This window comes from Agelaius phoeniceus, chromosome 3, assembly GCF_051311805.1.
Source record: "Agelaius phoeniceus isolate bAgePho1 chromosome 3, bAgePho1.hap1, whole genome shotgun sequence".
NCBI lineage: Eukaryota > Metazoa > Chordata > Aves > Passeriformes > Icteridae > Agelaius > Agelaius phoeniceus.
In genome coordinates this window covers 90,445,013-90,461,070 of record NC_135267.1, presented here as the reverse complement: position 1 = coordinate 90,461,070, position 16,058 = coordinate 90,445,013, and the positions used below count along the sequence as shown (strand labels likewise).

The following is a 16,058-nucleotide window of genomic DNA, read 5'->3' as shown; positions in this document are numbered from 1 at the left end:
ATGATGATGTTAAGACTGTAGAGTCATTAAATGGGAGTGAAACAGTGTCAAATCATTTCCCACTTCTGGATCTCCTGGCACTACTGGATTACAGGCACTGGCACTACAGCTGTTATCTCAGATGGTCCCACAGCTGCCTGACACTGCCAGGTACTGCTGCTAGGAAGAGGAAGGATTAAATCTGTCGGCATCCAGTACCTGTTGTTAGCTCAGCTACTGAAGAGATAACACTTTTTTGAGTCATTTGAATATTGCATGCTGGACTTCTTACAGTCCATAGTTTATAAACTTCTTTCATGGCTTGAGGCAAACATAATAAACACTTCTTTTGAGTCACAACCCAACCTTGTTTCCACTGCACTGTCCAAGAGTTTTCTTAGGACCCTGACCCTATGGTCAGAGGTAGGAGTTTTACAGGTGATAAGGCAGCTCCTTGGCAAATCTGTATTGCTTGGTGTGTCCTTTGGTATGCTGGGCAGGGGGTGCTGGTGGAAAGGGATATCTTGATGTTGACTTTAGGCACCTGGGGCTTAGGGCACACAGATGTGTACAGATGTGCATGTTTGTGCAGACTTTGGGCAGTGCTTTTTCCTGCCTAGAGTAGCAGAAAAGGGAGGAGAGAGGGAGAAGGGAAAGATTCTTATACACATTTATTTTCCCCCCTTTTTTACTTCTTACTTTTTTTTTTAATTTTTAATTTTTTTTTTCTTTTAATGGAGGGATTGATTTTAATAGTGGGCAGTGGGTGTTTCTCCTGAGTTTTGCCTGTGCAGAGCTATCCTGTCCTGCCCCGGGGCTGGCTCTGGGTGTAGCCATCCACCCCACATACCCGGCTGTGAGTCGCAGGATCGGTATGTACCACAGCATTGGTAGTGCTTAGGCTTGGGCGTGGGCTGGGGCAGCTGAGTTAAACCGTGAAAAAGATACACAACCAGCCTTTGACTCTTTTCTTCTTAGTTTGTGTTGTTGCATTCGGGCCAGTGTTGCCAACACTTCAGTCTCTTGCTGTCTGTGTTTAAACTATCCATATTCAGACTGCTTCAGGCAGGGGAGACTATGACCAGTCTGGAAAGCTGCATATTTACTAGATCTGATACTGGTAAAACCTGAATTTCCCCTTGCTGTCAAAAGGAAGAGAAGTGTGGAGAGAGCAAGAGTAAACATAACTGTGCTCAGCTGGTACCAACAATAGGCTTCACTTCCCAGGAGGACTGCTCTTTCTCCTAGCATTTTGTTATCTTGCTGAAGATGCCGAATATGCAGAACATCGTGAGCACTTTGCCCTTTTTGTCCCTTTTTGAACTTTGACCAGTTGGTCAGGATTGTTTATCAACCCAGAATAGCTAATTGCACTGTTTCCCATTTCACTGAACAAAGGTGCTGTGGCCAGAGTCTCCAGGACAAGAACTGTCAAGTAAAACAGCTGAGGTGGGAGCTAGGAGCTTACCTATGGAGCTGAGTGAGAAGGGAGGCGTGCAGAACAATGGATTTGTTCAAAATGAGGATTTTGAGGACAAGGAAACGGCCACCGGTAGCCAAGAAGAAACGCCAAAGACGTGCAGTGTTGATGTGGACCCGGGGGCTGTGGAGGAGACAGTGCTGAAGCCTTATGCTGGGATGCCAAAGGAGGTCTTGCTGCAGTTCTCCAGCCAGGCCCGCTACAGAGTCACCAGGGAGATCCTCTTCTGGCTGGTGATTGCTGGTGCCATTGTGCTGGTGTGTGCCACAATTGCCATCATTGCTCTCTCTCCAAAGTGCCTGGACTGGTGGCAGGCCAGTCCTATTTATCAGATCTATCCTCGCTCCTTCAGGGACAGCAACATGGATGGGAATGGGGATCTGAAAGGTGAGTCAGGTTTCATTCTTGCTGTGTAGCAGTTGTGTGTGTATGTGTTATATGAAAAGGAAAACCAGTGGAAAAGTACAGTCCAATGGACAAAGCCACCTTAATGGAGAGAAGTAAGAGAAGTTGTCAGGCAACGTTAATAGCAGCTCACATTGTTGTGAATAAATCCAGGAGCTGTTTGCTCAAGTCAAGTCTAAGTGTGGAATTAGAAAGGAAGTCGAGAGATGGTGCTGAGAGCAAGCAGCAGCACAGCTGCTGCCAGAGTCAGACACCTCCACAAAATCAGGAGGATGAATGGTGCTGAGCACCTGGTCATGTTTGCTGGCTGCTCCTCCTAAGGAAAACTAAAACTGACAAAGAGGGGAGAAAGATGTGTTACTTCTTGTTTTCTTCATGCTCTAGGTGTTATCAGCTGGTAAAAATGCGTGGAGATGGGGCACCTGGTAGCAAGGAAGCAATGGCACTTATCAGTAGCTGAGCTGAGACTGCCTTGCAGAAAGGGGAGGCTTGGCACCAAAATGGACAGTGCATTTATAAACAAGGAGTGATAGCCACACTGTACAGTACTGGCAGGTGAAGGGCAGAAACTGTTCCTGTAGCTGCATACCATAGTAACATGTCAGGAAGATAAAGGGACCAGAGTACAAACAAAAATCTTTTGTCTTTCCTGAACAGATGATGTCCTTTTCTTTTTAAATAGGTATTCAAGAAAAACTGGACCATATTACATATTTGAATATTAAAACCATCTGGATCACCTCTTTCTTTAAGTCCCCTTTAAAAGACCTTGGATATGGAGCTGAAGACTTCTATGACATTGATCCCATTTTTGGATCAATGACAGATTTTGAGAATCTGATTGCAGCCATACATGACAAAGGTAAGCTGCACCTCCAAGCAAAGTAACTGATAAAAAGATGGGTACTCATGGGGACTTCAGGTTGTGCACCTGGCACTGCCTTCATGGTGGCATTAATCAGGAGCAGATGGAGGTGCCAGCAAAGGGTACAAGACAGCTCCACAGCCATGTGAGCTCTGTGGCTGCCTTCTCCTGCCCTTTGGCTCTGGGGCAGAGCTGAAAGCAGGACAGAGGGCACAGGGAGCTACAGCAGCAGCACAGGGGGCTGCATGCTCTCTGCAAGGAGGATGTTTGTGGGTGGTGGGCTGGCAGCCATCCATGCTCCCTGAGGCCTGTCTTATGGGCACTGGAAGGCTGGGATCAAGCTGAGTGCACTTCTGTCTGACTGAACATGAGGGAAGACATGCTTCTTTCCTGCCCTCACATCCTTGCTTTGGTGCTTTTATGCCTCAAACCAAATGTTTGCTCAGGTGTTTCTTCTTACAGCTGCTGAACTGAACAGAAAATGGTTTGCAAGTCTGAAAATATTTGAGGTTTCAATAAAATGTCTGTTATTTAGGAAGGGTGATGAAGAATGTGTGATTACTGTAGAATGTGTGTTTCAGTCCAACTGGTGAAGTGCCTTTCTCACCTGGGAGGTGCAAGACAGATGTTGAAGTCAGAGGTAGTGAAAGTGGTTCATAACTGCAGGAATCTGATTGTTCTCTCCACTCTCCTTTCCCTCCCAAGCTGTGTTCCAGCTACTTGCAAACACCAGTCAGGTCTAACTGTTTTGGTAGTCTGGTACTTTTTGTGGGGTTTTTGTGCCACTGTCCTTCACCAGACCTCTGGCGTGGAGGAAGCCCAAATACCGCTGATACCGCATTTAGAAAAAATACGAATGTTGTCTTAAAAGGCTAAATGTAATGTTGTAGTGCAGGGGGAGGGTTGATGGGGTTTTTTATGTTTTTGTTTTTATTTTTAAGGGCTAAAGGTGATAATGGATTTAATACCAAACCACACAAGTGACAAACACCGGTGGTTTCAGCTGAGCCGCAATCGGACAGGGAAGTACACGGACTACTACATCTGGCAGGACTGCAGGCAGGCTGCTGGCTCAGTCATCCCTCCCAACAACTGGGTAAACACGGGAAGGGACACACACACATCCCAAGCTGGGTGCCACAGGGCAGAATCAGCTGTAACATGATTCTCCTGGTGTACACGGGGTTATAAGTGACTGGTGAGAGGCACAAACTGATGTTACTACTTGAGTTAGTGCAGATTAAGATTAAAACCAGGTTGGGAGATCACTTGAAAAGTTCTTACTTAAAGTGAAATTTTAAAAATTACTTTTGTTTCTTCTCCTCAGTGTTAAATCTTAGTTCATTAAACAAACACACACACACAAAAAAAAAAAAAAAAAGGTTGGGCACAAGTTGTTCCTTCTGTGTATGGGTATTCTGTTCTAGAAACTGTGTCAGGTATTCTGAAGTCATGGTTGGTTACAACAAAACAATGTGGTCTTGGCTTTTGTCCTTTTTTCTGGAAAGTGCTCAGGCCAGAAAGTGTGTTGCCAACTTCAAATAGATTTATTTTAGATTAGAACCAGTGGGTGCATGATTAGGAACTTGTATATTCTAAAAACTCCAGGTGGAGTTAATACTTTGTACCAATTTGTATAGTTTCTCTTTAAACTTAAGAGTCTAAAGAACTTTCTTAGCTTTTGGAATCTTTTATTAGAGAGATGGTGATAAAGTTTAACATTTTTAACTTGCTGACTGTTGTTGGCCCTTCAAAGGGATAATACTAAATTGTAGAAAGCTCTAAGTTAACCAAAGCTATTTTAAATAAGTTTTAGGAGAAGTAATTCCAAAATAAATGTTCCCACGCATGTTTTCCCCTCTATTCCAGATATTTCCTAATGAAAGTTAACTTAATAAAAAATTTTCAAAATCTATAATACTGAACAAGAAATAGGTGTGGTAAAGCACAACTAAAGGGAGAGCAGCTGGTGGCAAAAAGAAATGAAAATCATAGCTACCAAAATCTGTTCAAAATGTGGCCCACTGATTAGGTATTTTGTGCTTTATTCTGTGCTTGTAATGCCACACAGTTTAATATGTGCACAGGAGGAAATGTTTGTTAAGTTAGTAGTTCTGATTGTCTCTCTCCCTTGGCTGAGCAGGTGAGCGTCTTTGGGAATTCCAGCTGGCATTTTGACGATGTGAGAAAACAATGCTATTTCCATCAGTTTGGGAAGGAACAGCCAGACTTAAATTTTCGCAACGCTGCTGTCCAACAAGAAATCCATGTAAGTGTGGAACCCCCAGGTGCTGAGCCAACCCAGAGCAGCTCTTGCACTGAAGCCTGTGTAGAATGGCAAGTGCAGAGAAGTTTTTTATCTCTGTTGATACAAAGAGTTGTTAATTAGCCAGTCAAATGGAGGGATGGCCCTTGTTTAGCAGAGAGATGTTTGCATTTTCGGGAAAGCAGAGGCAATGCTGATTTGAATTACAAGGAATGCCTGGGCTTGTTGATAAGGGGGAGATAGTGAGTTTCGATCTGTCCACGTGTCTGATGACTTTCTAGGGGGAACATGAGTGTTTTCACAGTGAGAGTGGTGCTGATGGTGCTGCTCCGATGGAATCTCATTCCTGTTTGCACTGTTTCCTTGCTGACAATGTGGAATTCATTAAAATATGGGGAGCAGGACAGCTGCTGCTTCTTTTTCCCCTTTCTCTAAGTTATCCCTCAGCAGGTAGTACAGCCACGTCATGTGTTTAATTGAATCTGTAAGCGTTTGTCACTTTGTTCTGTTGAATTGTGGTGCATTCCTTGGGCGCTGGTCTTCACAGCTGCCCAGTCCTCCTGGGATGGTCTCTGCGGGCCTCTCCCCTCACCACGGGGTGTGAGCTTGAAGAGACAAAACGCTTCTGGTCACACCTTTTAACTCGGGCACACAGTGAGAACTATCGAAACTCCAGTAGCAAAGAGATGCTGCATTTCCTATTAAAAAAAGAAAAAAAAAAAAAAAAAGAAAACATGAGAGCTGGGTAGTTTGTCCTGGTAACACCAACCTTTGGTAAATGTGTATGAACATCATGTTAAAGAATAATTTTTATCTAGTGTTTTAATTCAGAATCCTGTTCCAGAAGGTTAAGGGAACTGAGCAGGAAGCAAATGGACTTCTGCAGAGAAACTCAAGTCTTTGGTTCAGCAGCACAAGGGCACCCAAGAACAGCCACACTCAGTAACCAGCATGTTGTGGCTTTCATGTGTAAATAGATGTAGATTGGTGCCAGTGAGAAACACATCAGTGCTTGGTGTTTGCAGTGCTGATACCCGGGTTTGCCTTTGTGCTGAGCACAGGTCTAAGCATGGACATTTTTGGGTAGATTCAGTATTGGACAGACACCATATTGAGAGCTGCTGCTTTCAGAATGGTGCTATGAGAAAGTGCAGCTCAGTGAGGCAGTCTTTATTTGCCAAACAAAAATCTGTACAGCTTAAGTGTGCACTAATTCTACTCCAGCCTGTTCAGACAAATGTACTTCATATGTTTTAAAAAGGCAAGTCAATAGACTTTTTAAAATATATATAAAAATTTATTTTTTCCTCTGATGAAGACAAGTATTACAGCTGAAAGGACATTTGCAGAAACCACTCAAGAGGCACTGAACTTTGTTAAAACTGGGGCAATTAAAACTGTACTAATATAGTTAGTGAAGTAGGATATAGTTTTACTAATAGTGACTAACATTGGAATTTGATAGTGAAATTTCAAATTAATAGCATTTGTAATTGTTGGATAATAATTTCTTATATTCCTGAGAATCAACAAATAAGTCTGAAAAAAATTTTCAAAATTACATCAGTCAAGTAAGAAAGAACAAATGTTTTAAGAGCTCTATTGTGTAAAATAAAATTGGTGGCACAAGGTTTGTGCAGAACAACATATTCCTGCATATTTGAATCAATGTGTTCTAATTTTGTGCACCCATGACATGAGTGTTCATCAACAACATCACTTAGCATGAGCCCAGTTGTGTTGAGGGACGAGATTAGAAACTGCTTTTAGTGAGTCATGCCCTGGCTTTGGTCTCCTGAATTATGGGAGAAGTTAGAGACCAGTCTTTTTTTTTTTTGTATGAATGAAATAGTAAGATATACTTTATTTAGCTATTAATTTGACCTTAGGTCAACATGATTCACTTTAGCTTCTAGAAAAATTTGAAGTACAAATCAAAAAATGAATTGTTATGTATTAACACCTCCTTACAAGTTTAGTTTTCTTTTTAACAGTATACTATTTTAAATGGAGTGGGCTTACTCAGACTTTTCAATTTTTGCTTTTATCTAGGATATTATCAAATTTTGGCTCGGCAAAGGAGTTGATGGACTTAGTTTTGGCACTGTTAAATTTCTCTTAGAAGCAACACATCTCCGGGATGAGCCTCCAGTGAACAAGTCTCAGAATGAAGTAATGTTTATGTTCTGTCTTTGCTTTCTTTCCTGCTTTTCCTATGGAGGCAAGAGTGCCTGCTTTGACTCTTTTGGGTCTTAATTGTGGCTGTAGGAAAATCAGGTCAGCCTTGGGAGGCGGGTGGGTCCCAGGCACTCTGCACAAAGAGCACTCACCGCCAGGAAGCCCCAGTAAGAACGGGAGCATAACTAAAAACCACTGGTATAGGCCATGTGTGGCAATGAGAGGTGATTAAACACATTCACTGTTGTTTATGTTACTTGCTTTTGCTCTGATAGTGAACTTGATGTTGTTGCCAGGTAGTGCCAGCACCATGAGACTGTTCTCCTGTGGAGCTGGGAGTCACAGGCAGCTGGCCAGCTCCAAGGTGGTGATGATGTTGTGTTACTCTGTCAAGGCACTGCCCATCTTTCCAGCCTGGTCTGAGGCCACAGCTCATGCTGTGCTCACTGCTCCAGATGGGCTCTGTTGGTTAGTGCTGTGGCTGGGCTTTCCCTGCTGAAGGATGGGATCCAGAATTATCAGTCCTCTGCTACTCCAGAGTTCCTCAAGTGCAGTTCAGCTCTGTGCTGTTGGTGTTAGCATGCTGAACTCATTTCAGTAAAAATTCATGACTGGTGCACTGTCTCAGGAAAGAATGGGGAGAATTTGGAGAACTGTGAAACCTAGAACATTGGTGAACTAATGTGAAGTACTATACCCTGCTTTAAGGAGAGTATCACAGCCTATTCCCAGCTCTACCATGACTACACCACCACCCAAGTTGGTTTGCATGACATCGTCCGCAGCTTCCGTCACACCATGGATGAGTTCAGCAGAGAGCCTGGCAGATACAGGTAACCAGCACAGCTGGCCAGTCCTTTCTAATATTCATCTCCCTCTTGCTAGCAAGAAAATGGTTTTTTACTAACATAATACACCACAGAAATGCAAATCCTCCAGTGCAGAGGCTGTACTGTCTCTTCCCCAGTGTAAGCAGAAAGGAATTGGCCCTGTTAGCTCTGCTCCATCTGTGGACTGTATAAGGGTAGAGCAGAAAAAGAAAACATTTTAGTCAGAGGTACTAATTTATCAACCCTGTGACTGATTTATTCTTTAGTTTTAATGGTGCAGTTGAAGTGAGACACACAGTCAGAGAGTGTTAAAATCACAGAAAGGTTGAATTTGGAAAGGACCTCCTGAGGTTCTCTGATCCAAACCCCCTGGTTTTTAGGGCCACCTGGAGCCAGTTGTCCAGGAACTTGTCCAGATGGCTTTTGAACATTTCCAGTAATGGAGACTCTACATCCTCCCTGAAAAGCCAGTGCCAGGGCTCAGCCACCCTGGCTGGTGGGAGTTTCCTGATGTTCATAGGGAAGCACCTGTCCTGTGTTTCAGTTTGTGCCCATTGCCTCTGGCCCTGGCTTTGGGCGCCACTGAAAAGAGCCTGGCTCTGTCACCACTGCACCCTCCCTTCAGTACATGGATGAGATCCCGCTGAGGTTTCCCTTCCCCAGGCTAATCAGCCCCAGCCTTTCCTCCTGGGGAGATGTTTCAGTCCCTAATGGCCCTAGTGGCAGACTAAGGGAAGGATTACTGTCCTCACTTCTGGCAGTGCTCCCCTAATGCAGCCCAGGGGCTCGTGGTCAGCTTGAGGGACCTTCAGGTCCTCTTCTGTGAAGGAAAGCATGGAAATTGCTGGAATGGAGTGTGTGGACATGGATTCAAAAAGATAAAACCTCAGTCAGATACTTTAGCATTGTGTTGACTCCTGTAGATTTTTCTCCAGCAATTTCCAAGGAGTACTGCTCCTTGATTCCTTGTCTGCCTTACCATTTCTCTGTATTAATCTTTTTTAGATGGGGAGGGGGAAGTGACCATAATTCTTAATGCTCTGTGTCCAACCATTTCTAGCTTTATTGTGTTCTGTGTAACCAAAAATGAGCCAAAAAAGCTATTTGTGTACTTCTTTTTAGATTTATGGGTTCTGATGATGATGAAAAGGAAGATATTGAAGCAACAATGATGTATTATGGAACGACTTTTATCCAAGAAGCAGATTTTCCCTTCAATTTCAACCTAATTAACATGAAAAATCTATCAGGCAACAGTGTTTCTGAAGCTGTCAACTCGTGGATGAAAAACATGCCTGCAGGAAAATGGCCAAACTGGGCAGTAAGAGTTCTAGACCAACTCTCATAGGAAGGGCTTGTTCCTGTAGGGGACAGAAACCACACACACACTCTGATTTCAGTGGGATCAGCAGCAGCCTGGGCCTGTGGCTGAGCTTGTGAAAACTCTCAGCTGCTCTAGTTGGAGTCCTTGACACTGTCCAGCTCTGCTGCCCTTCCACTCCCCTTGCAAGGATGACAGAAGGGAATTTATGATCATGCCTCTCCCTCAGTGTCTCCAATGGCTAAACCACCAGTGAGAATGGAATTGGGATAATTATCTTTTACCATAATCTGACTCACTGCAATGGATTCTGGAACTCGCCCAGGGCTAGGGCAGAGAAGAGCAGGCAGTGGAGAGCAGTTAACTTAAAACATTGCTCCTCTTTTTCCTAGGAAGCATGTTTGGAATGTGCAAAGGATCTTTTTAAAGCAAGCAGAGCAGTCCTCACACAACAGAGAAAATAGCAGAGAACTGTAAGCAGGGACAGTTGTTATTTGTCATCTCTTCCTCACTTCTGCCTCATGTGCTGCTGGCAGGACTTCTGTGTATTAAATTTTTTGGAACAGAAGTTTGTAATGGCATCAAGGTACCTCAGAGCCCTGGAAGGGAAAGAAAAAACCCCAAAACATTTACTACCTTGTTAAATTAGTTAATCAATTTCACATATGCATGAAATTTTATAATCTGTGTTTAACAGAATGACATTTTCTTCAGGTTGGAAGTCCGAATGCTGATCGGATTTCAACTCGGATTGGGAAGGAGTACATCAACGTCATGAACATGCTGCTTTTAACCCTCCCTGGCACTCCTGTAACTTACTATGGTGAAGAAATAGGCATGGAGAACATTGCATCAGAAAATGTAAGTGAAGAGCATGTAAACTCTGGTCCTGCTGTTGTTTAGTTCCAAGTAACAGAACACTCAAAAACACAAGAACTTTTGTTTCGCTAACCAAACACAGTCGTTCTCACTGCTTAAATGGTTTTCCATGTTCCTCATGGCAAACCTCTGTACAGCATGTGGAAATGGCCAGGCCAGAGACAAGAACCAAGGCCTGGATGTGTGTCTGAACTGGTAGACTTCAGTTATGGATGCTGATTTCTGTCTTTCTCTGGATCAGTCTTGCATGGTTTCCAGCAATGGTGCTTCAGCAGAAGGAACAGCACGTGCCAGCTCTGGGCCTGGCCAGGGGTTAGGAGAGCTGTGCTGCAGACACATGAGGGAAGATAACAGAGCCATCTCCTTCCTCCCATGGAAGTGCCCTCATCATCGTGCCAGAGTCCATTATTTCCTGGCTGTTATTTAAAGGAAATCATGGTTCTGATTCTGTCCCAGCCATGGCTGTCATGGGTGTGCCCAAGCTCAGAAAAAGGGATCTGCACGAAGGGCAGGCTACCTGGTGGCAAGCAGAAGTGGCTTTCGGTCATCATGCATAGTCTGTGCCAAAAGGGAGCAGCTCACCTCTGCCTCTCCTGACTGTATTTGAGCACCATGAGAACGTGGTCCTACGGCAGATGCTGCTTTTCCTGTGGAAAGCCTGTTAGGGAATGAGGCAGCTGCTGGCAATGTTAGACATGGCATTGGCTAGCTTTGTATCAAAGGGAAAGAAGTACTTAAAGCACAGGATTATCTCCAGATTTGTCTGATTCAGATATGGGGAAGTGATTCTTTGATTTAAAAGGAAATCTCGTTTCCTCTGAGAAAACCCTAGGTCAAAGTATCTCCTGCATTTTCTTGCTGCTGCTGATTACTGCTGACAGAGTGATTCTCTTAAGAAAAGTGGCTCACCCTGAGCTCCTCAGGGTTCACTCTCTTTTAGTGGCTACCCTGTGGCTCAGGGCTTTGGAACAAATGCAAACCCACCCTTCATCCAGGCTGGAGAGGAAGGCTCCCTGATTAATGGGGTGTCTTAGGAAAATGGAGAGTATTTGCTCAGGATTATACAGGCTTTAGTCCCAGCATTTCAAACACTTCAGGAGACATTGAAAGAGGTAAAGATGAGAGGCAGTGTTACCAGTGTTGAAAACTTAGGATTTTTTTCCCTGCTTTTCAGAATATGCTAAAAAGGAGAAACCCATTATTTATAATGTCACAAAGCAAAGTGACAATTTCTTTTGTTAGGCTGCTGCTCTGACAGATTGTATTGAAAAGTGTCCTTTATATGAAAAACAGTTTTCATGGAAAACAAACACTCAAAGTATGTGCAAAATATTTTATGCCCTCTTATATCATTAAATTTAAGTGTCAGATCTTTTGGCAGCTCTTCAGTAACAATGAAGAAGCTTTTTCAGAATTTTTCTGAATTCTTCAAAATGAGAACTTCAGACTTTTTCTACATCGACACTTTTTAATCAGCTAAAAGCCAGTTTTCAATAGTTTTGCATTTGGAAATAATAATTTTACCTTTCTAACACAAACAGTCCTGTCAAAATTGTACCCCTTGCAAATGTAAGCTTGAAGAGTTCTGGGGTGAAAAGTGCAATACTTAGAAAATAACAGACACTGAACAGCAATTACTTGTTGTTTACTGTTATTTTAATGACATCTCTTCTAAGGACTCATTACCTCACATATTCACTCTCTGCATGTCTAGATATTTATCAGAATATCTTGGCTGTCATCAGTAAACTTTTATTCAACCATCTGTTGCAAAGGATGGCAACTCCAGTAAGAGTCATTTGGGAATTCCACGTTTTACCCAGCAATGCTGTATCTGAGATTATCCCCTCCCCTGCATTTCAGGAACTGTCTTGGTTCATTTTCTCCTTAGATTTGGACCACAATTACATCCTCATTATTTTTAACTTAAACCAAAGAAAGCAATACTGAAAGAGAGATAATTTGGGAGAGGTGAGAACATGCTATTCAAAGAATAATTTTTAATATGCTAATCACCACTTCTATTTTCTAGGCAACCCTCCCAGAGAAATCCCCCATGCAGTGGGATGGAAAAGTTAATGCTGGTTTTACTGAAGGGAACAGCAGCTGGTTACCGGTTAACTCCGACTACCAAAGTGTAAATGTGGAAGTAGGTATCTACATGTGTAACAAACTAATGGTCTCAAAATATTTTCATTATTTTAATGTATCTATTTTGCTCTGGCTTCCTTGTAGTAGTGAGCATTGGTAGCAGGAACAAACTCAAGGGAAAAAAAAGACACTGAATCCTCACAAGTTTTATTAGAAAAGGAAATCCTTGCACAACAAGGAGCCTACTTCATCTATATTCATTTAAGCAGAGTAACTACAATTATGATGTTGATGCTGCAATTTGGCTATTTAACATCCTTTTAATCCTTTTGATATTAAATTGAAAACTGGTCTCTTTTCCCCCATTTCTATTGCTATAGAAAGCACAGGTTTTGTAACAAGAACTTGACATAGACTGACTCTAACATAAGTAGAGCAGTGAATCAAACAGATTTTGCTGACCTACAGTGCTGCCCAAAATTGAAGGCAGAAAAAAAAAAGCTAAGATAGCAGAAATATAAAGCATGAAATAAACCCAGTGACTGCAGTAGACTGGACTCAATGAAAAAGATTCAGTGTCAAGCTTTGAATGGCTGTGGCTTTCTCCTGAATCACCAGTACTGAAAGGGAGCTGGGGGAGGAAGCAATCGCTTTAGTGCTGGGGAAATGTTATGCTCAATAAACTCTGTGACTGCCACTCCACACGTGCCAAGAAGCGCACAGAAAAAGCAGATTTTCAGTGAAATTTGCAGACAGATTTGAAGAGGGATCACTGTCAGCACGGAATTCTGACAGGCACGTTCCCAGCAGCCTGGGTGGGTGTGAGAAGGGAGCTGTGTTTCCTCCCTGCAGAGCCAGGAGCTGACCCTGCTGGTGCTGACTCTTGCAGATGCAGAGCGCCTGGTCCAACTCAAGCCTGGCTCTGTACAGAGCGCTGACTCAGCTGCGGAACGAGGAGCTCCCCATGAACCGAGGGTGGATGTGCCACGTCTGGAATGACAGTAACGTGTTCGTGTACGTCAGGGAGCTGGATGGGCTGGACAGAGTCTTCATGATGGTGCTCAACTTCGGCCAGGAGGCAGCAACAGACCTGCAGGCCAGAGTTCCTAACCTTCCCTCTGAAGCTGTAGTAAGACTCAGTACTCATTTTAGCAATGCTGGTAAAGTGGTCAATACCAAACTTATTAAAACTGAAATGGGAGAAGGCCTGGTCCTAGAATATACAACAGCAAAGCCTGTTCATACTATGGAAGCTTTTCAAGGGAAATGTTTTGTGGCAGAAAAAGCTTGTTATTCCAAGGCCCTCAATTTACTCTATGTGAACTGTTAAGTAGAGGAGTAGAATACCTGTGCTTTCATGTTAATTTAGAAGATATTAGCTTCAGGGAAATGCTAAAAATACTCCATTTTCTTCAGCTTTTAAAACGTTATTTGTGTACAGAATAAATGTCCTGAAAAATCAGATACATAATTGTCTTGTATCTGTATTTGTGATGAAAAGGAAAAAGAATGGTATCAACTCCCCCTTAGGATGTGTGGAGAAGAAAAGTAAACCTGTTCTAAAAACTGTCCTGTTATGCATGTATTTTTGGGAGGAGAGAGAACAGCTGCTTTCTGGCTGCTGACCCTGGAGGTTGCTAGTCTGTAAGTGCTCCTGTGGAATCCCAAGCCTGTGGCAGTTCATTGTAACTTTTTAGAATTCTGCAGATTTGTAAAAATTATTCCAAAAGGGTGGCTCTATATTTGCTAAAACAGGTGAACACAAGCAGGACTAGTGTATATTGTTGTGATGTTTCACCTCTTCTGTCAAATCTAATAACTCTGATTGTCCTCAAAGTTAGAAAGAAAAAGAACAAAATGTAGCTAATATTTAATTCCACACTCATAACTGCATTTCCAGTTGATTCTCCCCTTCCCTGCTGAGTTAGAATATGTTTGCATTCTCTTATTTCTTTTCCTGCCCTAAGGCTGAGGTGAGGGGTGTGTACTTTAGTTCAGAGGAAGCAGCTGAACCAACCCTACTGAATGTCAGTACAGGTGCTCTGATTTGCATTTACTGCACCTGCAGAGGCTGATGTGGCCCTGGGTGTGCACCACATATCTCTTTTAACAAGCAAAGCACAGCAGATTCGTGCCTTGCTCAGAGGGCAGCTAAGCTATGAATCAGGCTACTCTAGTGGGGGCATTCTTTTTGTTTTACCCTCTGGAGATACTCCAGCATCTTCTGACACATTGATTTAGTCCTCCTGAGAGATGTGGCACCTCCTTCTTAAGATTACCATGCTAGGTAAGGGACTGAAAGATTTTTAATGTATTCAGATCAGAGTTCTGCTAAAATTCCTGTTCTTGAGAGTGCTTTTCTTTGCAGTTTGGTCAGTCCCACCACATGGTCAGTACACCATGGCTGCTGTGCAGAGAGAGAGGGCAGCAACCCCCATCACCTACATATGGGGATTAGTCCTGGAAGCAGTGAGACTTGAATGTCAGATGCTTTGGAGGAGTTCTGCTGCCTTGTGTGAGATGTGCCTTGGACAGGAAGGCTGCCTGTGCCAAGTGCCTGTGGCTCTCCTGTGGGGCTCTGTGTGCTGCTGCTCTGCTGGCTCACGTGAACAGAGCTGCTGCACAAACTCATTTCTGCTGGCAGCTGCTTCTGTACAGCCTGGCAGGGCAGAATTCCAGTTCTTGGTCTGTATTTTTGTAAGGCAGTGCCACACCCAGCTCTGTGTGCTTGTGCCCATAAAGCAGGGATCTGAGAGGAGAGATCCTCTGGAGAAGGTGTTTGCTTTCTGTACAAATCCAAATCTGACCGTAAGTTTCTCAGGTGGTCAGTGTGTTTGGGAGTTATTTGCAGGATCTGCTGTGATGTTGGGGATGGCACACTTCCTGAAGTTCTCTGTTCAGAAAAGCAAGGTGTCTTGCAACCTAAAATAATGAAAATATTTTATTACAAAGTAAATATTTTATTATTAAAATATTACAAGGTAATATTTTATTACAAGGTAAAGTTCTTCACACTCTAAACATTCAGGCTCTTGTGCAGCCATTCTAGTAATCTTCCTTTTCTATACTAATGCTTAGAAATACCTTGTCCTAAGACAGCATGGAGCTTTTCCTGAAAGAATACATCTTGGGAATAACTGCCACAATCACCAAATTAACATTTTCTAGGATTTGTTAAAATTAAGAGTAATAAAATTAGTATCCAACTGTGACAGTCTGAGACATCAGTAAAAATATGTTAGGTCTTGGCAGTATTTTGCTTTTAACAAGCATGCTTGTAAAAAGTGCAAATTCTTGAAAGCTAACTGTAACAGCTTTGATAGCACAGATCATGCATTTCAAAATGTAAAGAACCAACCCATCATGTATGTTTTACACAATGAGGAAGATAGGAGTAAATAGTATGACAGTTTTAAGCACTTAATACCCCACAGAGCAAGACTCTTCCTGCTGGAACGATGTTTTGCACAACTTGGAACCTTTCATTCAAATCTCCTAGCACATTACAGTGGGAATTGAACACTATTTTAAGGCTATTTCAGTAATCTGACTCTGTCACTCTCTTTTATATCTGTACAAGTATATATATATATGTATAAAAATAGATATAATTATATATAAAGATTGCTGGGTTTTAAAATTATATATATATATATAGGTAAAATCAGCAGTTGCTCTAGCAGTTTTTCTTTATAGTTTAAACATACATTCAATGTCTGCCCAACTACTGAGGCTGAAGTATTCCTTGAGGGGAAATATCCCCT

General features: G+C 42.7%; 2 protein-coding genes across 7 annotated transcripts in view; one reads left to right on the top strand and one right to left on the bottom strand.

Moving 5' to 3' along the window:
• The first annotated feature begins 895 nt into the window (after positions 1-895).
• On the top strand, positions 896-13,624 carry SLC3A1 (solute carrier family 3 member 1). Its single transcript, XM_054630315.2, has 10 exons — positions 896-1,846; positions 2,547-2,726; positions 3,671-3,825; positions 4,873-4,998; positions 7,048-7,167; positions 7,882-8,006; positions 9,126-9,324; positions 10,039-10,185; positions 12,236-12,352; positions 13,184-13,624. Exons 1-10 carry the CDS (start codon positions 1,450-1,452, stop codon positions 13,622-13,624), a joined length of 2,007 nt encoding a protein of 668 aa, XP_054486290.2. The 5' UTR covers positions 896-1,449.
• The window catches only part of PREPL (prolyl endopeptidase like), a 21,423-nt gene continuing 17,202 nt past the window's right edge, over positions 11,838-16,058 (bottom strand). For all 6 annotated transcript variants that reach the window (XM_077175838.1, XM_054630316.2, XM_077175839.1 and 3 more), the window contains one exon: positions 11,838-15,216. In XM_077175838.1, coding sequence (XP_077031953.1) covers positions 15,136-15,216 — 81 coding nt within the window. In that variant the 3' untranslated portion in view covers positions 11,838-15,135. The remainder of the gene's footprint in view (positions 15,217-16,058) is intronic.

Coding starts and splice junctions, on each gene's coding strand:
- SLC3A1 (XM_054630315.2), top strand. CDS start 1,450: ATGGAGCTGAGTGAGAAGGGAGGCGTGCAGAACAATGGATTTGTTCAA. Junction 4,999..7,047: donor CTGTCCAACAAGAAATCCAT/GTAAGTGTGGAA, acceptor GCTTTTATCTAG/GATATTATCAAATTTTGGCT. Junction 10,186..12,235: donor AGAACATTGCATCAGAAAAT/GTAAGTGAAGAG, acceptor TCTATTTTCTAG/GCAACCCTCCCAGAGAAATC.